The sequence below is a fragment of the Chrysoperla carnea genome, chromosome 4 (assembly GCF_905475395.1).
Source record: "Chrysoperla carnea chromosome 4, inChrCarn1.1, whole genome shotgun sequence".
NCBI classification, from domain to species: Eukaryota; Metazoa; Arthropoda; class Insecta; order Neuroptera; family Chrysopidae; genus Chrysoperla; species Chrysoperla carnea.
Window position 1 is genome coordinate 44,541,064 of NC_058340.1, and position 24,594 is coordinate 44,565,657.

The window sequence follows — 24,594 nt, forward strand, 5'->3', positions numbered from 1 at the left end:
AAAAATGTTTTGTTTATATAGAAAATACCTCTTAAAATTCCAACACCACATACCTCATTTAAGTAATATACACTCTGGGTTTTGTACCCTCCTAACTGTATACCTCCTACTGATTTTACAAGAAGAAACACCAAATTGGTTAATTGGTCATGACAGCCTCCGCGGAGGTTACTTGGGATAAATTCCAATAATAATCGGAGCACGTTCATATATATGTGTCACAAAATTTGGACATTTTAAAAGAATATTAAAATAGAACTGTTAGTTTTTCAGATTGTTAGATTATTCTATCACTTATCAATCAGGCCCTAACAGGCCGTCACAAAAGCAGTGAATACGAAAAATGATATTCTTTATGCGAGCCAACTCAGATTTTATTACAAGACTGACCAAAAAAGGAAGTGTAATGTGTTTAAGATTCATGTATGAGAGTTTCTTTGTTCTACCATAACTTCTAAATGCCTGAATAGGACTCGATGTATGGGGTATCGTTAGAATCCGTATTTAATATGGTGGATGTATGGCAAAAAAAGTTTTAAACAAATTTTTTGAAGTTAGGCAACTTTTTGTACAAATCTTTTTATAATGTTGCCTTTAACAACATGGTTTTACAATAAAATTTGTCCCTAAATCGTATGGAATATAAATAAATAATTAAAGCAATTAAAAAACAAGCATACTCTGCCAAAAAACTAAATAAAATGTAAAAATCAAATTTCATTAGTTAATCTATAAATGCCAAGCGAAAGGATACTCATTTACAGATACAGATTAACTAATAAAACTTATACTTTTTAGTTAGTTTTTTGGCAAAGTTGATTTATATTAAAAAACTAAAAGTACATTTGTTTCAAATTTTTGTACACTTTTTATATAGGTACGTCAAAGTCTCCCATACATGATATTCTAATAGCTTTTGCAAATTAAAACATAACCACAAAATATATTGTTGAAAATAAAATAAACCGGAAATTGTACTTGTACAATCAAACTAAATTGAAATAGATGAAAAAATATTTTGCCTAACAATTAGAATGACAAATTTTGTGTTGTGAAATTGGTCGTCTGATTATAAAACACCATATTGCTGGTAAAACACTGATCTGTAATAGACACTGGATCTCCTCTTTTGATTGCGCCAGTACAACCACGAACTTATGCAATTTTGAATTTCGTTAAAAATCTTGATTTGTTGGAAAATATTATATTTCTTTAATCTTTAAAGGGTTCAAAATGCACCTTAGAGCACCGATATCATTACGAAAATAGACTAAATTTCAATTTTATTACTATGTAAAAACTTTTCAAGTCTATGTAATATAAAAATCACTCAGAAACTCTTCAAGCACTTCCACTCCCCCGGTAATTCTTAAAATTTTCCTCATTATTAGAAGCACTTGACAAATAGTGTTGTATAGTGACAATCTAGTGTTAATTTTTAAATAAAAGACATTCTTCCACTTATGCATCGCAAAGCATAATTTCTATGCTAAATTTGTAAAAAGAGAATTTGAAAAAATCATTTGATAAGAATAAGTATGATGAGATGCTTCGCCATGTATAAATGAATAAGTGTCATAATTTTGTACTATTACAAGAAACACAGCACTTAAAAAATATTTATACTTTATTATGTTCAAAAAATGACATAATTGAAAGAAAAAATGAATTAAAACTTAACAATTAATTATTATGCTGTTCAATGCCATGACAATATGGCTTGATTCTAGAAGTTCTCAAGCAAAACTTAAACTTATTTAATATTGTTTAAACTGTCGTAGATTAGATAGATTGCTTATTTTTATTCTTGGATATTTCATTTTTAGCACGTGATGTTTTAAAACAAAATCACGAACCATTAGTTGAATATCCACTTTACAGGGAACTATGCACCAAATGTTACAAATTATGCACAAAATTTTTCAAATATTCAAGTATTTTTTTTTAATATTTGGTTTTTGATATAATATGGACAAAATTATAATATCGAGAGGCATTTTTATTAAATAATCACACAGATCGTAACCAAAGATGACAATGCTACACAATAAACTCTAACTGAAAGATTGTACCGTCGCTCAGGATAATATTTTGTTCGTCTTTACTTATAACAACTTTACTAATGTAATAATTTCTTATATATGTATACAAATTTAAGATTAGAGATCAATCAAATGTGCTGCCATTTCGATTATTATAACATAGAAATGTGAGAAATCTATAAGAAAATAAATTACGTTCTATGAAATCAACAAGAGAGGCGCATTGTCGTAAAACAGAGTAAACTGTTGATACAAGCGCTTGTTTATTTATTTAATAATTGAGAAGGACATCCAATTTCACAAATAATAACTTCGTAGAAAAATAAACTATAGCAATAATAAAAACTTTGTAAGAAATATCAACCAAATCGTATTCACATTATTATAATTAGCTTTCATTTGATTTCATTTTTTGCGTCTTTTTATTTATATTATGTTCTAAGTTTTATGTAAGGACAAAAAAGACACAAATTCGTCGAATAAAAATGTTTTAGGATAAGCCGGAGAAAATTCTCTTGACATTTTTTTTCCAGTGGCATATAACGATTATAAATATAATTAATTATTAAACTAATATACAGCTTACTCAAGGGCAACACTGTATATACAGCTTACTCTATTTTGCAAATTTTTCAAAAATAAACCAATATTTTCGAATACTCTTAATTAATATATTAAAATTAGAATTTTAGAAAAACGTCTACAATTTCTAGGTATTCTAAAACCTCAGAATTCACTGCCTTCTTGGCCTAGTCTTTCATCCCATCTGTAGGATATTATGGCTAAACTAGATAACATCGCATAAGCTATTTGAAATAAATTATCATTAAAAAAAACTATATCATTCAATCTTGATTTCGACAACAGCTATAAACCAAAAAATCCCTCGCTATACATTCATGTTTATTCTGTTAATATTAAGTCAATGATCAAAATCTAATTTATAAACATCCGTGATTCATACTTAAAAATAAATGCACTCTCGATAATTCACAAACAGAAACAACAATTTCTTTGGTTTGAAAACGGTAAGTATTATCTTCAATAAATTGTTTTGGTAATTACTTAATCGACATACGATAAGAAAAAGGGGACAAATTTGAATTATGTAAAACCATCTACTTTTTAGTTATTAAAGCACGCGAAACTAAAAATCGACTTTGTCGTTTTTTCGGCAGTGTACCAACTGTCGTAGTGGAAGCAACACCCGAATTATTAAAATCAGTTTTTTCTTTTACTTCAGTTAATGGAGGAGGAACTTGAACAACATTTGCATTTTCTTGATCCGAATCATTACCATTTTTCGATGAAAATGTATCATGGCATACCCAACGATCACGTCCTCGATCTTTTTTTCTGTGATGTGAATATGTAATTGGCTCAGGTATATGTTCACCGGTGTGTTGCGGTTCTTCGAATAATTTATTTTTGTTTTTCAGAATTGATTTAGGTCGGTAAGGCAAATCATATATATCTGATGGTTTCAACAAACCTAATTCAGAAACAGTTTCGGCATTACATTCGGGTGATTTTTCTATTAAATCGTCTTGTGTATGTGAGAAATATAAATACAATGTCACTGGGTCATCATCTGCTGAAGTTGCTGTTTCTATTTTTGTATCTCCTTGATTTTTTATTAATTCTATTTCTAATTCATCCGACACCGCTTTCGTGGATACATAAAAATTAGTTCGTACTTGTTCATTAAAACGTATTGTACACTTTTTAGAATCATCGTCAACAGTTGCAACAGAAGGTTCGGAAGCATTATTTACAGTTTCTTCAGTACTAGTTAAAATTTCCATTTCTTCTAATAATTCTTCTTCTTTTTCTAATTCATCTAAACGTTTCCTTAAATCTTCATCCGTTTTAATAATTGTCTTCGATTTTCGTGTTTTTTCTAATTCTTCTTCAATTTGTAATTTTCTTGTATTTATGTCTACGTTATTCTTATTTTCATCATTTGTACTTTTCTTATTATGTAAATTTTCCAATTTTTCATTTAACTTATTTAATTCTATTTTATGTAATTCAACAAAATCTAAATATTTTTTTGTATTTCCATTACTTATATTTTCCGGACTCACTACTTCTATATTTTCTGTATTAGTATTTTCATTAATTTTTTCTATACTTTTCTTGCATTCCCTTTCTTCTAATTTTTTCACATTTTCAGTTTCCTGAACACCTATATTTTCAACGCTTTCATTTTCTTCTAAATTAGCCAAAAAAAAAAAAAATTGAACGTTAGAAAATATTTTAATAGCTTTGTGAATAAAATCTATGTCACAGGCAGTTTTGAAAATTTTAATATAGAACTCATAATTGGCAATATGTTTTGAAATTAGATAAAAATGTTCCACTAAACGGAACAAATAAAAAATCTGCCATTAAAAAATTTTGTCAGAGTTTGACGTCTATTTTAAGAGCAACTCTAAACTTGCATATCAACTGGTGTTCGACCGAAGGTCGAACTTGGACGAAGTCGATTAATCGGCTCACGCCATAACATTGGGCCAAAACCGAGCGCTTCGAAAAAGCTGTAAGAGATTTTGTTCAAGATTAATACAAGCTGTTTAATATGTTCTAGAGATGATCTAGAAATAATAAAAAAAAATTACCCAGAAATTTGTTTGACAGAAGGTGGCTGAAGCCGAAACTTCGATTGGGCACTAATGTTTACAGTTATTCGCAATTCACAAAGAAAAATATAAATCCCAGGCCCGTGCTAACTCGACCCTTTTAAAGGAATGGTCAATCCACTTAGTTCAGTGAATGAACGCAATCATAGGGAAAACCTATTAATTGTTTATCAGCTCCGGCATCGGATTCGTAATATGCGTAAAAAATGCTTTAATTTGGTTTTTTACCTGACAATAGGGAATATTCATGAAATTTAAATTATGTTCGAATATTTTTCTTCCTTAACTTTAATGAACTAAACTGAACATTTCAACTAAACGATTATTTTAGTAATTAATATCTTTTTAATTACTTAAAATTAATCAATAAAAGTACAAATTCAGTAAGGGCATTTAAAAATTTCTAAAACGGAAATTCAAATTTTTATACGGACGTGACATCAAAGTACGGGCTTGTCAAATTTGTTGACATACTGTATGATATTAATTAGTTACATTTTATATGGTATTTATTTAAATTATACTATTCTACGACTTTTTATTTTAAATATTTTTTTACACTTAAATACAGTATTTTTAAGCAGTATTTATATTTTTTACTTTGTTATAAAGGTGTAAACAATGAATTAAAAATTAAAAAAAAATATATGAATATTCCCTATAGTATCTGAATATCCTTACCGATAATTTTTATTAAAAAAAAAAAAAAAAAACTTTCTAATGAAATTTTTGAAAATTAGAATGTGTTTTTTCTCCAAAACAATTACATTGTGCATGTCTCTAATGCGGTGAATCATGTTATCTTTTTCAATTTCACGAGTGGTCAGGGGAGAAAGATATTACATGAAGAATAAAAACTTTTCACATATTACAAAATATAAATAAACTCAAAATTATTTACTATAAACAAAAAAATAGAATTTACACACAATTTATTGGAAAAATGCATGTAAAAAAGAGTATTTAGAAAGAAGGGAAAGGGGTACTTACCGTAAAACAACATACCTTTTGTTTTTATGCATCCATCTTTTGAATTACAACACGTACTTTCACTCTCTTCCGATTCTTTTCCAATTACACTTTGCGTAATATCTATACATTTCGCATTTTCTTCCAGTTCTTTATCTTTTTCTACGACTTCTGGAATTGATACATTTTCCGTGCTTGCATTTCGCTCTTGTTCAAAATTAAATTTTTTCATGTCTGAAGTAAATTGTTCTAGCTCCTCTAAAATTTCTAGCTCATCTAACCTAGAAAAACAATCTTTATCAGATGTTTCTCTTTGTAAAATTTCACGTTCTTTCGCTTCATCTTGTTTCCACTTTTTAAGACTTTCTCGATGTTTTTTTCTCCATTCAACTTCTGTTGCTTCATCATAATTTTCTACAATTTCAACACAATCTTTCGTTGCAAAAGGATTTTCTTTTGATGTAATGTTTAATTGGTTCGTTAGCCAACTTTCTTCTTGTTGTAATTTCGTTAAAAAACTATTTGTCTCAACTAACATTCGATCACAATAATCAATCGCTTGTTTAGCAGTCCGTTTAATAACGTAACCACATCCAACTTTATGGAACACTTCGTTTGTGTGCACAATTTGTCCCCGCAAAAAACCTTTTGTCCCAATTGGAACTAACACAGATTTTTTTAAAGTAGTAGGTAATTCTTTAAACAATTTTATTTGATTTTCATATTGTTCAATAACTTGCTGTATACTTAAAATACGCGCTGCATTTTTTGCTAAACTATCGTTTATTAACGATTCATGAGTTTTTTCAATATTATCTGCCATTTTCTAAATACCTAAAAAAAAATTCCACATGTGTTCGTATTAATATTAGATATTCGATTTTAAAACAATGTTTAAAACTGACCTTTCGATTTCAAAAAATAATTCAAAATTTTTCTCATTTTGATAAAAACTTTTCACACTATTTTTCTCGTACTGTCAACTGCTTTTTGACATTTAAATAACCTCAAAACAAACAATCCAAAACAACTATGGGGGGAAATTTTTTCATAAACAATTTTATAATTACGATAATAAAATGATAAAATACAAAAATTTTATTATGAAAATTATAATGCTACATTTTTTTAAAGGTTTGCAATTTAAATTCAATTACATTTCGTATTAAAAATTTATTATTTTATAAAATTTGTTTAGATAAATAATAACTGTGGTAATTTTCTTTGATTTTGTTTTTTTTTTCGCTTTTTCATCTCACAAAAGTGCAAAATGTTTTGTTAAACATATATTGCTAATTTTTTGATAGAATTTGAAGCTAAAGTTTAAAAAATAAAATGCTGGCAATATTACTTAAGAATATTCAGCCATAAATTTAAATGTGGCATTTAAATTTCTAAACACGTTTAAGATTCTGTAGTCCAGTTAATCTGTACATTGTTGTAAATAGAAAGTGAATATTATTTTGTAATAATCATATTAATAATAGCGACAGGTTCACCGGTCTAAAATTCAATTTTCCTAAATAGGGGCTGAAAAGCTAGCATTTTGAAAGAAGGGGTGAGTTTTTTCCTTATTTTTAAATTTCATTTCCTAAAGTTAAAAATTATCAAAATAATTATTATCATTTTCGTAGAACATGAAATTTCATGAAATATAGCGTAATCAGTAGTAAATCTAATGTGAGTTGAGTGGCCATTTCCATAATCCAAAAGGAACTAAATATTAAGAAAAAATATGTTATATTGTCTAGTCACTTGAAAAGACATTTATTTAAATTAGCTATTTACAAAATTCTGACGTCACTAGATCCAAGAAATTCAAGAAATGTATTCCCACTGTGCGTGAGTCTTATTGGAGGCGTTTCCATGGTAATGATACACTACTTTAATTATAGAATTGCATGGATGCATATATAATTGTATAGATTGCATTTATCACTTACATTGAAAATTTAATATTATTGTCTCACAAATTTTAATAAATAATTATGATAATTTACATTTAAAAAATAATATTTGTGCAATTTGATTTCTTATTTTCACAATAACTAGTGTTTTTCAATAATTTTAACTTGACAGTTTATATAACACTAACATGTAAAGAATTGCAAATTAGTCATAACAGCCTCCTTTATCGCCAAAATTTTTCACTGGAAGCGCTGGCATCGATTTTATTGTCCCTACCATGACTACGCATACAACGAATAAACTGCATCCCAATATCTTTAGTAGTTTTTACGTAATACTCACATAGCCACGAAGCATGCTATACACGATTTTATTTGTATAAATTTTGATAGGTAGTGAGAAATTTAACAAAAAAAAACTAAACTCACCCCTTTTCTAAGATGACGACTTTTTTATCCTTACATTAAAATTTTATAATTTGAAATTAACAACTATCCCTTCCGCCACAATTATAATAAAACAAGATTCCATATTCACTTTGTATTTCAGACCCTTTTTGGGTACATACAAACTGGACTAATATTCCATTTATTCTTGTGATGTGAATTGTGTTGCTCTGTGGTACAAACGCGCGGCGATTTCATTTTAGTCGACTTAAGTTTTGATTTAAGTGTTAAGCACCTCAACAATAGTGCATTGTTGTTAAAGAAAAAAACCAAAATGATTTTTGTTTTTATATTAAATATTTATATATGTTTGTGACAAGTTAATATAATTTTAAATATAGAAGTATGGAAGAATTGTATATTGCGGCCTTAGATATAGGAACGACCTCAATTCGTTGTCATATCGTAAATCGACAATGTGTGACCGTTGGTATCGCATCAAATAAGGTAAGTTTTTCTAAATTTATTTTTGGAAATATTTTATCTGAAGATAATAATTAAATTTAACTTTAAATAAATAAATAAGTTGTTTATTTCCTTGTGAAATCTAGTTTTAATATTTGAATTTGTTGACTGGTTAAAATATATATAGATAAGCAAAATTTGGTGCGAGCGCCACACAGCCTCTATATATATATATATAGACTCCAATGCCCACACATGATGAAGAGAATAGAAATTTGAGACTACAAATCTATTTCATGAAATTGATAATCCATTAAAAAATATTAAAATTACAGTAATTTTTTTTTATCTTGACATATGCAAGAAACTCGAAAATAAGTTTTATCGAGAAAAATGCTTCAAAGAAAAAATGTTGGATTCATAAACACGCGTCTTACGCAGACATTAAATTGAGCCTGGCTTTTCAGGTTCAATGAAATAGAAGATAGTAAGAGATAAAAGAAAATTTTAAATAAGAAAGTTGTTCCTTATTAAAGAGGTAACATTTTTTAATCGAAACTATTGTTCGAAAATCTATAGTTTAAACAAAAACTGAATCCAATATATAACATTCAACAATGACGTCACTTTTAAGATATCTTTCTTTTTGTTTAATTAGGAGCATGAAAGTTAATATTTTGCGTATTTCCAATAAGCGGGGAGCCCGTGACAGTAAAACCGCACTTACACTAATTTCGAAATTTCGCACATGAATCAATACTATTTAACAATAGGTACAATATGAACTAAGTGTGCCAGGGTGTATCCCGGCAGAAATATTTTTTATAGTTTTTTATATTTTTAATAATTACAAGTATTTTGCACTTTTATAGAAATTAATTTGTAAGAGACCATTTTATTGCAAATTTTATCTAATTTCAGGAAAATTTGGTGTGACAGCTCTTATCATGGCAGAAAGGTCTGTCTCACCGATTTTTAATATATAAAACCAATAAAATTTTACCGTCATCGCGGAATTACTTTTTTTTAATTAGTTCATTTTGAATTCTATTTCCGAAATATCTCGATGTGACAGCTCAAAACTTGACCAAAATATCTGTCACACCAGTAAAAAATAAAAAAATCCTGGCAAAAAATATTTCTGCTTACATAAACCCTGGCACACTTTGTCCATATTGTACCTATGGTTAAATAGTATTGATTCATATGCGAAATTTCGAAATTCGTGTAAGTGCAGTTTTACTGTCACGGGCTGCAGAACTATAAAGATTTTTAAAAACAACTTCACTTTTCTGCCCGTGCAGTAAAAATTGATAAAAAAAAAATTAAGTCATCATCCCCATTCAGCGTCACCAATAACTAGGATTAGCCTATGGCAATATGTTTTGGCAGCTTATTTTAACTGTTAATATTTTTAACCGGTCGCATCAACATGATTAAAAAGCTCCTGAAAGAAATCTCAATATGCCGGGCCCGCTACGCTAATAGTTATGATTAACAACATAGTAGTTTGCACTTTCGATTGAAATAAAAATATGACATATGAGAAAATTTTCCAGAAAGAATACTATTGTTTTTTTTTAATAACTTAAAATGAAAGCTATTGTCGAACCATTCTCTTGATAAGATTGCATGGCTTCATACAGAAGTAATAATGATACTTATTATTATGGAATGGACATTGAAATACCATAATAATATACAATTAATTTTTTTTTATATTTAAAATAATTTATTGATACCTACTTAAATTTTATAAACAAATTACTTAAATATAATTAGCTTATCAGAATTTTATGTAAGTCGCTTGTTATATTTATATTCAATGTTGAAATTATTTGATGATAACGTATAAAACAAATATCTTACATTTTATATTAGACCGAGCAAGTTAGTTACTTATTATTAGTTGTTTTTCATTAAATTCTGAAACATGGAGCAGTTTCTCAACGTTGTGAAAGGAAGAGTCTCGAAAATCTGGGTACGGGTTCCGAAAAAAAAACCTATATCTAATTTGTAAGGTACTGTGAGTTTCAGAATTTAATGATCTGGATTTCTAATTTGCCCGGTCTATTAAAGTGGTTCATATTACAGGTATAATACCAAAACTGTTTGAAACGGTAGTACTAAACCGGGAGCAAAAGCTAAGGTTTGCGAGCAGCGTCAAGTATGCCATAAACAAAGGAAAAACCACTGGGATTCCACACTAACTCCTATTCCCGTTTTGCATTTTTTGCAAGTGAAGTTTACAAAATTTAAAAACAACAATTTTTCGGGTACGAAACCCTAAATTCGCACTTAAAACATATCTAAGAACACTCTCCATTCAATCACATTTTTTCCTTAGAGCCTTCTTCAAACTGAACCGATTTTTAGGATCATTGCCTATTTTTTTTTGTTCCATGTATGGAACCCTAAACTCGCACTTGAAATATAGCTAAAAACACTCTCCATTAAATTATCTTTCAAACGAAAAAAAAAAAATCAAAATCTGTTCATTCGTTTATGTGCTACGATGCCACAGACAGACAGACAGACAAACAAATATATCGACAAACACACAGACATAGCAGTCAAACTTATAATAACAATCCTTTTTTTGTTACGGTCTATTAACATTTCCATGTTGTAAAAAAATTTTGGATCTCATTTTCTTTTTCGAATGAAATAGCTAAATATAAAAATTCGTTTCAAAACATTTAAAATCTACGTGTTCCAAAACAAATTTTAAATTAATTAAATTTTTCTTGTTAACAAAATTTATTATTTTGACTCCCTCTTTTCACCCCTTTAAAACTATCAGATCAGATTGGTATTATACCTACTACTATACGAAGTTTCTCATACATTTTCAATCTTCTCCTACCTTTTATGTATACCTACTAAACTTAGGAAAATTTCTCCTTTTCGTCTCTTGATATTGATATTGAAATTAAGCACCATAGACTAACAACTAGAAACTACAAATCAATTTTCCACTTTCTATATCTCTTATAGTTTGGAAAAAAATCTCTGGAAACTTTTTGCGTATATGGCGAGTAAAAATTTAATTTTTGCATATTCGAAATCTAGATACTCCAAAATCCCAAAATTTGAAGGGGTAGCAAAAACTTACCCCCCCCCCCCCGACTCTATTAGGGGCTGAGTTTCGTAAAATACAAAAATGGGTAGATTATTATTTCGTTTTGAAATTTTATTTTGTGCAGTTGAAAAAAAAAACTAATTAATTAAAAATACTAAAATAATTAATTTTGGTAAACATTTATATGTTAATTTAATACACGCACTACTACGCCCGCGGCTACGCTCTTGTGATCTCAGTCTAGGTCACAAAATATCCTAAAAATACAATAATAATAATATATTTCTACACTCAAAGACAAAATTAATGGTCCATTTTCAAAGTCATTTTTCTCCCTTTTTACAAATAATATTAAGCGTACAAAGAAAATTATTCCAAAACTTGTCGATTATTAAAAAAGATGACTTTTCATTTAATAACTGATATCTAAGAGATAAGTCTTGTGGTCGTGCGGAAGTAAGAAACGTACCAGAATCAGGATAAGTGGTCCTAGTATTGGTTAATGATTAAGCTAGAATTTTTTACTCCATAGAATTATAAAAGTCCAAAAATTTAGTAAATGTTTTTAGAAAATTTATAATTCTATATTTCAAAATTAGACATTTGAAGTGCAGAAATTCTTTTTTTTCCATCTGGAAACGACCATTATGAACGAAATCACAGCCTATGAAAAATACTAAAAAAACTTGAAATTTAGGGTGCACATTTTCTGAATTCGGTTGTATTTTTTTGAACTTTTATTTTATGAGTAGAGTAGCATGTTAGACAATGGATAGATACTTCAAATCATAAAAGATATACATAATGATATCAGAAAATAAATTCAATCACAAAATACTTTACAAACAATTTTTTATAATTTTATTTGAAAGAGTTAAAAAATATTTGAAACACGTTTGTGCTTTTTCAACTCCGGGACCAGAATTTCACATTCTTGAAACTTATTAGAGCTAGGTTAATTTTAATGAAAAATTTGAAAAGTACGACCCAAATTTAGTAGGATTACATACTTGGTTTATCAAAATTGGATAAAATTTGGATGTGATAGAGTAAAAGTAAATTTTTTGGATTCTGATGACGTCATAAAGATAAAAAATTCGATTATTTTGATAACACAGGCAAATTTGATCGCATCTTATTGAAATTTTTTTTGAAACCCACTAATTTTAGGTCAATCTTTTCAGCTGTGATGTCAGTTTTTCGCTAGCTATCACTTAGGTGCTTAATTCTGTGACCACGACTCCACATTCTTGAAACCTATTAGAGCTAGGTTAATTTTGATCACAAATTTGAAAAGTACGACTCAAATTTAGTAGGATTACATACTTGGTTTATCAAAATTGGATAAAATTTGGATGTGATAGAGTAAAAGTAAATTTTTTTTATTCTGATGACGTCATAAAGATAAAAAATTCGATTATTTTTATAACACAGGCACATTTGATCGCATCTTATTGAAATTTTTTTTGAAACCTACTAATTTTGGGTCAATCTTTTCAGCTGTGATGTCAGTTTTTCGGTAGCTATCCCTAATGTGCTTAATTCTGTGACCACGACTCCACATTCTCGAAACTTATTAGAGCTAGGTTAATTTTGATCACAAATTTGAAAAGTACGACCCAAATTTAGTAGGATTACATACTTTGTTTATCAAAATTGGATAAAATTTGGATGTGATAGAGTAAAAGTAAATTTTTTGGATTCTGATGACGTCATAAAGATAAAAAATTCGATTATTTTGATAACACAGGCAAATTTGACCGCATCTTATTGAAATTTTTTTTGAAACCCACTAATTTTAGGTCAATCTTTTCAGCTGTGATGTCAGTTTTTCGCTAGCTATCACTTAGGTGCTTAATTCTGTGACCACGACTCCACATTCTCGAAACTTATTAGAGCTAGGTTAATTTTGATCACAAATTTGAAAAGTACGACTCAAATTTAGTAGGATTACATACTTGGTTTATCAAAATTGGATAAAATTTGGATGTGATAGAGTAAAAGTAAATTTTTTGGATTCTGATGACGTCATAAAGATAAAAAATTCGATTATTTTTATAACACAGGCAAATTTGATCGGATTTTATTCTAATTTTTTTTGAAACCCACTAATTTTGGGTCAATCTTTTCAGCTGTGATGTCAGTTTTTCGGTAGCTATCCCTAATGTGCTTAATTCTGTGACCACGACTCCACATTCTCGAAACTTATTAGAGCTAGGTTAATTTTGATCCAAATTTGAAAAGTACGACTCAAATTTAGTAGGATTACATACTTGGTTTATCAAAATTGGATAAAATTTGGATGTGATAGAGTAAAAGTAAATTTTTTGGATTCTGATGACGTCATAAAGATAAAAAATTCGATTATTTTTATAACACAGGCAAATTTGATCGGATTTTATTCTAATTTTTTTTGAAACCCACTAATTTTGGGTCAATCTTTTCAGCTGTGATGTCAGTTTTTCGGTAGCTATCCCTAATGTGCTTAATTCTGTGACCACGACTCCACATTCTCGAAACTTATTAGAGCTAGGTTAATTTTGATCACAAATTTGAAAAGTACGACCCAAATTTAGTAGGATTACATACTTGGTTTATCAAAATTGTATAAAATTTGGATTTGATAGAGCAAAATTAATCTTTTTGGATTCTGATGATGTCTTAAAGTTAAAACCTCTAAAACCTTTTAGAGCTAGGTCAATTTTGATCACAAATTTAAAAAATATTACTCAAATTTAGTAGGATTACATTCTTGGTTTATCAAAATTGCCAAAACAGGACTTTTTGATACATTTTAATGAACAGCGAATATGTTATAATAACTACAATTTTAATCCAAATTTGTTTGTATTACTGTGTGTTATTTACTTTATTTATTATCAATAAAATTTTGATTTTGGAGATTAATCAGTTCCTGTACCCTCGTTACTCCCCTGCGAGTAGGTATTAAATATTAATTAAATAAAACTGATACTTAGGGTAATAAAAATTTGTTAAAAATACTTTATTTATCAACATACTCCTCCTCTTAAATTCTTAAATAACGGTTACTTGATATACGTATGTATTATCAAAAATTTTAAGTTACACACCAAATAACTGTACATATTATTTTGGATATATAGCCTATAGCCGTTATATGTGTAATAAAATCCATAGATTTATAATAACATAATCTGCGAATAGAGACCGATAACTTCAATTCACTTCACGCTAATGTCGCTGTATACAACAGAGTCTGAGCTATGGAGGGTAGAGATAAGGAGAACCATCTCTGTATATAAAAAGTGTCCATCGGAAAGCAGCAAATAAGGGTGGTGCTGCTGTAGCAAAAGTGTAAGTTTTAAAAGAGTGTTCAAAGTAATTAGAGTAAGATAAAGATCTAAACAAGTTGTTCGAGAAGGATAGAGAATTTCACATCAAACACCTCCTGCTACATAAGCGCTATTCTGGTCAATTTTGTAACTGTTATTTACTGTTTTTAGATGGACACTTTTTTACTTTAACTCCTATTTAAGATAGTTCTCCTATAGTCTGAGCATACAGTGGGAGACGGCCATGTTTTCCCTCTTTCAAATTTATTTATTTTAGTACCAAAAGTAAAAAAATTAATGATATCTTAACATAAAAAAGGATCAAAGGTGGCTGTGAAGTTGGTAGTAGACCTTAATTTGGAGAGGCTGTAAAAGAATAAAAACATATAAAAAGCTGTTTTTACCATAGGCATTATCCAAATTCAAATTTCTGAAATAAAATCTCCATTAATGATGTTCTAAGAGTTACAAAAAAAGATTTATGGCACACCCCACTCCTCCCTGTTGATCTTCGATATAGTGCATAAGTGCATAAGACTAAAAATAAAATAATGAAAATGACTTAGGTAGGTAGTTTGAATGAATTAATTGTGATAATTTAAACACATATTTTAACCTTGTAATTTTTTTTTTTGTAATTGAATTATAATTATTTCTACTTCAAAGTATTTAAAGTTCAATACTGAGAAGTAAGAAAATTATGTGCAAAAAACTTCGTTGTGTAACGAAGGAAAATTTAAGGGAAAACTAAACAAAAATCTCCTGGAACATTTTCTAAAAATTAGGCCTCACCCAAAGAAAATTTTTAGGCTATTTAAAAATCCATAAAAATAATTGATAACTGATAAGAAATAAAAAAAATTTTTAGTTAGAAAGTTATTCTATATAAAAGATTAAAATTTAGATTACATAATATAATACAATAGTTATTTTATTAAAAAACTTTTGTGGAAACCTTTTATATTCAGTAGAAATCAAATGAAAAAACCTACCTGATATAATTTTAATAGTGATTTTCTACATATAATACAGTAAATAAGCTGGAAAATACCATTAGGTAAATGTGGAAAAGTGGTGTAACAGCTCCAATTTCAAAAATTCTTGTTTGTACGTGTTCCTTATAGTCCTTCAGGAACATTTAGCCAAGCTAACTTCTGCATACTATGAGAAATAAGAAAATTAGGGTAGTTTTTCCACCCCCAAAGCACTGTAAAAAGTGACAGTGAAAAACCAACATTTCACCTAGAAAACATCTTCCGAGGGTTTCCGAGGTTTCTGATCATAAATTTAAGGTCAAAAAGCTACTAAATGCATCCCCATTAAAATTACCCTTAAAACTGACAGAGATAAAAAAAGTTTTTATAAAAAAATTTCATCTCGGATATCGTCTCTCGAGGGTTTCTCTAATCAAGGATCCGAAGCCAAAAGGTTACTGAAGATGGTTGCAACCCTATTATAAACAAAAAAAATGGTGGGAAAATTAAACTAATATTATCCTTTTTCATAGTAATGCAACGGTTAGTATGGCTGAAGAATGTTCCTGGAGGTCTAAAGAACACGTGTAAACAAGAATTTTTGAAATCAGAACTGTTCCTCCACTTTTTCGACCACTCCATTCCGTCTTGAAGTGAACAATTTATATTATTTGACTTCATGTTTATTTTTATAATAAAATAATTTTTTCTACAATATTAAGTATTATATTTTTATTCACAGATTCAATTAGTGTACCCTGAACCTGGACATGTGGAAATTGAACCTGATACATTATGGCTATCAATTAAAAGTGTTATTTATAATGCTATAGCAAGTACGTATTTTTTACAAATTATAATTAATACAATAATTACTTTTATATAGTAGTCAACTTTGAATGGTTTAATTCTGTTAGGTCATTATTTGAGAAGATTATAATACTAAACTTGGGACTAAACTTAGTATACCCTGATATATTTCATATATACATGGTATAAATAGCATTTATAATTTACTTAATTTTCTTGAGTGCTTTTTTATGTAATTATATAAATACAATTTGTGTAATTTTCTTGAGAGTTTTTTTATGTATTTTTAAGCTGATACAAATATCATTTGGAAAAATTGAAGAGTGTTTTTTACCGACTTTTAAAACCCGCTAAATTTCCTTGAATGTTTTTAATAATGTGTATTTTTTTCAAGCTGATACAAACAGAATTTATTAGAGCTTTTTAAAAATCACTATTCTGTTCCACCTTGTAATACAGGTTATATAGAAGCTAGTTACTTTTGTCCATAATGCACTAAATTACAGGAGTTATTTTTTTATTTAAATAGGTTCAGTATCACGTACCGAATGAATGTAAATGCACAAAATCCTTACAAAGATAGGCGGGGGAAGTACCTCCATTTTAAGAAAAACCGTTTTAGGCTATATCTTCATAGCCGTGCATTTTAGACTAAAAATCGTAATAACCTTTAATGTGGATAATTAAATTACCTACCTTTTTTTTGTAAAACAATTTCTTTTTTTATCACTAACTGTTTATCGCTTATACGACTAGGACGATTTACTTATTGACTATTTGACCTATATCTCTTATAATATTTGTTTAAACAAGAAAATGACAATAAACTAACTTTTAAATTAAATTTCCTAAAACTTTTACTTTAAACTTTTTCTAAAATTAATATTTATGAAGTTATTACGCGTTTAATGTTGCAACCACCGGGTGCTTGATTAAACCATCCGACTAGTTTTTGAGAAATCCACCGCCTAGTTTTGGAGAAATCTATGAAAACATATCATCCATCTTCCGTTGTATCATAAAACCAATGTTAAATATGCCTTTGAAGTCATTTAATTAAATAAATAATCGGGCAAGCCCCCTCAAATTTTCAGAATTGATTTAGATTTAGTTCAACGTCATATTAAAAAAGAAATCAAGCTTTTTATTTAAAATTGTCTTGGTGCTCGTACATTTTTAACTATAGACAATAACATTTTAATTTTCAAGATTTCCAAATTCAATTGATTGATCACTGCTCTCATGGGTTTTCCTTTACACATCTCTAAAAAAAAAAACGTTTAAAATTTTTATTTCCTTCACTTGAACAAATATGACGCTTTTTAGCAACAAGTATATATACCTCATTCAATTTTTAAAAGATTTTTATTTATGTTTTCAATGATGCTTGGTCGTTTTAAAGTTTTTTATGCTACTCCAACGACATTATGAAACTTCTTTAAATTTACATTAAATACTTCATTAATTTTTAGAAATATGCTCTTGGTTTTTCAATAGTACTAGACATTTTTCCACATTAAGTGTAATTGAAAATTGATTTTTAACCATTTTCTGAATATATATACTTCACTTCAAGATGTTGCGCAGTTTCAATTTTTTCAAAATTAAAAAAGTTCACGAAAAATGATCAGATTAGTATCAATCCAAAGCTCATTCATAAGTATGTAATTATGCAGATCAGACCTTAGTCCAAAAATCTTGAGACTCTAATCTAGACGCCACTCTCACATCAATTTTTAGAATCGTGCCAAAAAACATTTCTAGCCTACTTCAAAATTTTTCGTTTATGTTAACTTTGAAATATTACGATCTAAAATCAAAAATTTTCTAAAGCTGATCCATGAGAATTCTTAAGCTGTCGTCTTTATCGAATGATTCTTGGATTCTGAATGTTTTAAAACAAATTTTTATTTATAAAAAATTTTTGGCTCAAAAATTGCTCTGAGACTAAATCCGAAGAATGAAAATTTAGTCTGGTTGAGTAAGGAATATATCAAGGTATACTAAGTTTAGTCCCAAGTTTGTAACGCTTAAAAATATTTATGCTACGAACAAAATTTTGGTATGAGATAACTCAAAAACGCAAAAAGATATCAAGCTGAAATTTTTAGCGTGTTCAGGACGTAAAAAGTGAAGACAAGTTCGTAAATGAACAGCATAGGTCAATTAGGTTTTGGGTCCGTAGGACTAATCTTGTAAACCATTAGAGATAGAACAAAAGTTTAAATGTGTATGTTTACACGGCGAGTGTAAATCTTGAGAAAGAGTGGCTATCTTTCTTTACTTACATGACGTATAAAAACATACGATTGCGCAATCATCACTGTCTATACATGGTGTTTCAACAATTAACTCTGTCAATGGTTTGTTTTTATTTAACGCAGTCCGGCTTTTATCGATTTTTTAAATTTATTTTTTTTATTTATCAAGTAATATTATTTTCTCCAACATTTATAAATGATTTCAGATGCACATTTGACTGCTGGGCAAATATCATGCTTGGGTATAACAACACAACGAGCCACATTTATAACATGGGATCAATTAACAGGCGAACCATTCCATAATTTTATAACATGGAAAGACATCCGTGCAAATAGTTTAGTACAAATGTGGAATAAATCATTTACTATGAAAGTGAGTAATTCATTAAGTACATGCTGAGTCGAAAGATCAAAAGTAATATTTTCGCAGTATATTGATCTGTTTTAAACAGTTCCTAACAAATTCAAATTATTTGCAATTGGCATCAAAAACTATGTCAATATGCATTTTACAATGAGTCTGCCAATATTTTTTTTTTACTTTAATTTATTATTTAAATGTGCCTCTTTAAAATCGAATAATTTTTACCCGACTGCGCGAGGCAAAGGAGTGGTAATGTGTTTACCATTCTATATATGTATGTATGTGTACTCCTTTCTGGTACAGTAGAGTGTCACTGAAAATATGACAGTAATGAAAATTCAGTAAGGCAATCACCAGTGTCATTGAATAGCTATAGACCTTTTCACTTTAAAAAGTTATTACCTTTTTGCACACTTTTTTACTTGGATCCCTATTTAAGGTTGTCCCTCTTACCTCTACCCTCCATAATTTATAGCTAGAGTTGTAAGAAAAAATGACAACTGTTTACCGGTCAAAGCCTTCCGGTTGTCAAGATAAGGGTTACCAGATGTAATGTTTTAGCTATAGATCTCAAAACTTTTATTCTTAAGAATAATGCTGTGATGTCATTTTTTTGTAAAATGATTAGAAAATTAGTTATATAACGATCAAAACAAAATTTGTTCCCAAATTTGTATCTATTTTCTTTGATAAGATTGTTATTTTTGGTTTGACGACTACAAGTTACAGGACCAAAGTTTTAGAGAATTTAATTTGCAACAAATTTGGAAGATTTTGGAGACCGCGGAACAAGTGTTGCGTCCCCACAAACATGGATGTAACTTTTCACTAACACTCTCCTGACAACCAAGAAATAAAACGTCCTCTAACTTTTGCAACCCCAACTTTAATTTTTCAATGGATAATATTAATGTTTTTTTATTTTTTGTAGACAATTCGCACAGCATCGTATATTATGTACTTAATAACAAAAAATAGACGGTACTTAGCGGCTAGTGTGATTAATTTTAGTTGTGCCCAAGTCACTTTACGCCTATTATGGGTAATCCAACATTGTGTTAAATTGAAGGAGGCTATATCAAAAAACCGTGCAATGTTTGGCACAATAGACTCATGGTTAATTTACAAATTAACCAATGGACGTGTTCATGTAACGGACATATCTAATGCAAGCGCAACTGGAATGTACGATCCTTTCTTATGTAGTTGGTCCGATTTAATGAATAATGTTTTTAAAATTCCACAAAGTATACTGCCAAAAGTTGTCGATAATGTTGCAAAAGAATTTGGATCAACTCACTCGAAAATCTTTGGCGTGGAAATTCCAATTGTTTGTTCAGTAAGTAAATTAGAAATTAGAAACTGTATAATTCTACAATAAATATAAAAGGTCGATCCTAAACAGAATCAATCAATTTTTGTAGATAACTAATATTTATGAGTACCAAAAAAAGTTTTTGTGTTGGGGTTGAACCTGATCGTTTGAAAATTTCAAGTATAGATTAGAATAGCGTCAAGATTCTTAGGGTGAATCATAAAATATTTCAAATTTTCAGGATTTATATTTATTCGAAAGATTATAAAATATATGGGACCCTTGTTCAATAACTCCGGAAATCAAGAGTTTATAAAAAATCGTCAAACTTTTTTTAATCAAGTTGATGGTTTCCGAGATATTAGCCAAAAATCGTTTTTTTATGTATATATAGCGTTAATTATCGCAACCTCAGCACTTCTGAGACTTCGCGTTAATAAGATCTTAAACTAGATGCCAACCTTCCTTTATTTTAACTTCACCCTCATAGGAAGTTATTGTAATGGGTCCAATTTTTCCGGTAATTGTGAGCGGCCTATTAAGGTATTATTTCATTTAAAATTGCACTCTCCTCTGTATTTTGTAAGATAGTATTTCTTATTGACACTATTTTTTGACGAAATTATACCTATCTATATTTTATTTTTAGATTGCTGATCAATCAGCGTCCGTTTTTGCATCTGGTTGCTATGAAACAGGTAATTTAAAAATGACATTAGGTACAGGAAGTTTTTTAGACATAGTAACTGGGTCAATCCCTTATGCTAGTGTATGTGGAGTTTATCCATTAATTGGTTGGAAAGTTGGAAAAGAACTTCTATATCTTGTAGAAGGTGCTACAAATGATACTGGAACAATCATTGAATGGGCGCTAAAGGTCGAATTATTGACAAATCCTATGGAATCATCAGAGTTAGCGTATAAAGCAGGAAGCTCCGATGGTATATATTTTATTCCAGCATTTAGTGGTTTAGGGGTAATTGTTGCTTTAATTTTATTTTTTATTAACATTCTTTCTAATACGGTTATGACAAAAATACACCGGAAATCATTACTTGCCTTCCGCTTAAGGTTAAATGATAAAAGCTACCTCAGAAAAATTTCATTCTAAAAAATTATTACTTAAAAACAATAAATTCTGACGTTTATTTTTTATATTAATTCGAATATTACTGTAGGTGTAAATAGTACTTTTTGGTACGGAAAAGGGAAAATTTGGCGCAACCTCTGATAATTGGCATTCGTCACTATAGTGAGGACTTAAAAGTCGCCTTTTGATGTTTTTTGGCTCACAGCTGAAATAGAAAATAGCTTAAAGTAAGAAAGTGTATATCATAAAATATGCAGTGGTAATTCCGTTTTTCAGCACCAAAAGGTACTATTTCCTCTTGCAGCCATGCCTGTATGAGTTATTCCTTCGTAAACTTGAATAAACACGTATTAATAATTTTATTAAACTATTTAATGCAATTTGAAAATAAATTCATGATCCAACTATATACATTACACTAATCACCTTCGATACATTTTCAAAACAGCCACCAATAAATGATTTAGAGGCTGCAAGTGGATTTATAGGCATCAAACCGACGACAACAAAAGAATGTATGGTTCGTGCTGTATTGGAAAGTATAGTTTTCCGGCTAGTGCAATTGTTACAAGTTGTTATTGAAGAAATCGATATTACCCCAACGGTTTTGAGGTAACACAAAATTAATTTTTATTTCATTAGCATTATTTACCTCAAACTATGGAGAGTAGACATATTAAGGAGGACCATCTTAAATAGGAGTCAAAATAAAAAAAACATCCAGCTGAAAGCATTAATTAACAGTTCTAGAACCGACAATAATGGCGCTTATGTAGACAGAATGTTTTTGATATGAACTTTCTATCCTACTCACATAACTGAGTATTTCTCTTAAAATATACACCACGTTTTGATATATTGAGATGGACCTCCTTACCTGTATCCTCCACACCTCAGACACTTATTATACCCTGTTTACACTCTCAAAGAAATTTGAAAAATTTTTTGACTTTGTTACTTTGACAAAAACATCCAACTTTGACATAAAGAATTTCATTGCATTTTATCCATTTAACATAAGCGAAAAACTGGAATATTTATCAGAGATCTACGTTGAGAGTATAAGCATAAATACTTTTGAAAACCATTAAATTTTTTATTTTAAAAAATTGTTTAGAGTTGATGGCGGAGTATCTCAAAATAATTTTATTTGCCAATTATTGGCAGATATGACTGGATTGACAGTCGAAAGATCAAAAAATGCAGAAATGACTGTATTGGGTGTAGTATTTTTAACAGGATTAAATTTTGGTACGTATTAATTAGAGATATTACTTTTAGTTATACAAAAACTGCTGTTTGATTAAAAATATTTTTAAATCTACAAGCGCATTTAAAAAGTTTTAAACAAAGCTGTTTTAATAACGATGATTGTTGATATTTGTCTCATTATGTCACGTATCATATTTTTTATAAATTCAATAAATTTACAATTAATCCAATTAATCTGCGAAAAGGATGACAAAACTGCTATCAGAAAACAAAAAATACGTTGTTATAGAAAAAACAAGCTAAGAAACATAGCGTTTTTTGTATACGGCTAATCAATGGCTATAGTATCGTCGATAATTATATTTTAGCAGCAATTGAAATTTTTTTATTTTTGATGCCGAAATCAGGCAACGAAAAAGTGAATTATTTTGAGATTCAAGAGATTTATTGAACTCACGTTTGTGTTAATCATTTTTTAAAGACTAAAAACAAAACGAGAGATATTTAGTTGCATACTCTGGTGGAAAAAATATTTGAAAAGGAATAAGTCTTAATAAGTCTTAGGAAACTCTGAAAAAGTCTTAGAAACTTTAAAAAAGTATTAAGAACTCTGAATAACTCTGAATTAGACTAGTCCGAAAACGTTGAGAAATTCAAAGTTCCTAAGACTTTTCCAGAATTTTTTATTCTTACTTCAAATATTTTTTCCACCAGGGTATAATAATTAAATAATACATACAATTATTTAAAAAGTTTATTTAACATTAAATTATTGTAAATTGCTATGGTTTTTATTAAATATCTACCCAACGTCAGCTGAAGTCAAAAAGCTTTTTATCATAGTTCTATTTTAATTCATTGCTTGTCGCATAGAAAAATGATTTTCCCAATACTTATATAAATGTTTTTTGTAGGTTTTTGGAAAACCAAGAATGAATTAAAAGCTTTTAATGAAAGTCCGGATATATTTAAAGCAAATATAGATAATGGAGAGAATTATAAAATAATTTTCAATCAATGGAATAAAGCTGTGAATAGATTTAAAAGTTGGTATAAAATACGATGAGCATGATAGCTGCTTTCCTTTTACACTAAAGAAATTGAAATGAAATATTGATTTCACTCTATAATGGTTTAGTCAATATAAACATTCCATGGTTTAATATTGTAAAATGACATATTTTAAAATACACTCATAGAATTGACGCTATAAGTAAGACGCTATTTTCTCGAAATTGTTGGTTTTGTATTATAAGAATATTTTATTTTCCAATTGAGGTTTTAATATGAGGTTTGTGAAAGTCGTAATCTTCAAGGGGTTGAAATTTTCACTTAAAATTAGATTATAATAAATGCATAGCATTGTTTCAGCCGCAGAGCATTGTTCAAAAAAAATTTTAAGCTACGAATTATTTGAAATCTGTGTTCTATAATCTTTAAAAAGTAAAGCTCATTAAAATGTAAATTAAAAATGTTTTGGTAAGTGATTTTGCATAACGACATACCGTCTTACAAACAATTGAATTTACACGAAGATGCATTGAAAGTTTTGTCTAGAAAGTTTAAAATTTAGTGTAAAATGCAGGCAGCTAATCTTATTAGCTAATTTGTTAAAACTTTTATAATTTTTTAATAAAATTAAAAAAAAAAAAAACAAAACAATATTTATTTATTTTAATAATATACAGAAAATGTAGCTTAGCGGGGATAAGCGCCAACGTACAAGATGACAATATCCACTGTTAGCAGTACTTGAA

General features: G+C 28.7%; 2 protein-coding genes across 5 annotated transcripts; one reads left to right on the top strand and one right to left on the bottom strand.

Moving 5' to 3' along the window:
* Positions 1–3,160: 3,160 nt before the first annotated feature.
* LOC123298737 (unconventional prefoldin RPB5 interactor-like protein) lies at positions 3,161–6,619 on the bottom strand. The gene is made up of 4 exons (XM_044880830.1): positions 6,559–6,619; positions 5,675–6,487; positions 4,063–4,257; positions 3,161–3,948 (listed from the first exon to the last, which is right to left on the bottom strand). The coding sequence occupies exons 2-4, from the start codon at positions 6,474–6,476 to the stop codon at positions 3,161–3,163; spliced, it is 1,785 nt and encodes a 594-aa protein (XP_044736765.1). The 5' UTR covers positions 6,477–6,487; positions 6,559–6,619.
* Positions 6,620–6,759: 140 nt separating this feature from the next.
* LOC123297388 (putative glycerol kinase 5) lies at positions 6,760–24,421 on the top strand. 4 transcript variants are annotated; one of them, XM_044879030.1, is made up of 9 exons: positions 6,760–6,787; positions 8,349–8,454; positions 16,525–16,618; positions 19,060–19,229; positions 20,152–20,559; positions 21,185–21,511; positions 22,074–22,237; positions 22,743–22,876; positions 23,752–24,421. In XM_044879030.1, the coding sequence occupies exons 2-9, from the start codon at positions 8,353–8,355 to the stop codon at positions 23,901–23,903; spliced, it is 1,551 nt and encodes a 516-aa protein (XP_044734965.1). In that variant the 5' UTR covers positions 6,760–6,787; positions 8,349–8,352; the 3' UTR covers positions 23,904–24,421. The 4 variants fall into 4 exon arrangements, with proteins under 4 accessions (XP_044734965.1, XP_044734964.1, XP_044734963.1 ...); XM_044879029.1 differs by lacking the exon at positions 6,760–6,787 and adding an exon at positions 6,846–6,867; XM_044879028.1 differs by lacking the exon at positions 6,760–6,787 and having other exon boundaries at positions 8,142–8,454.
* The last annotated feature ends 173 nt before the right edge of the window (positions 24,422–24,594 follow it).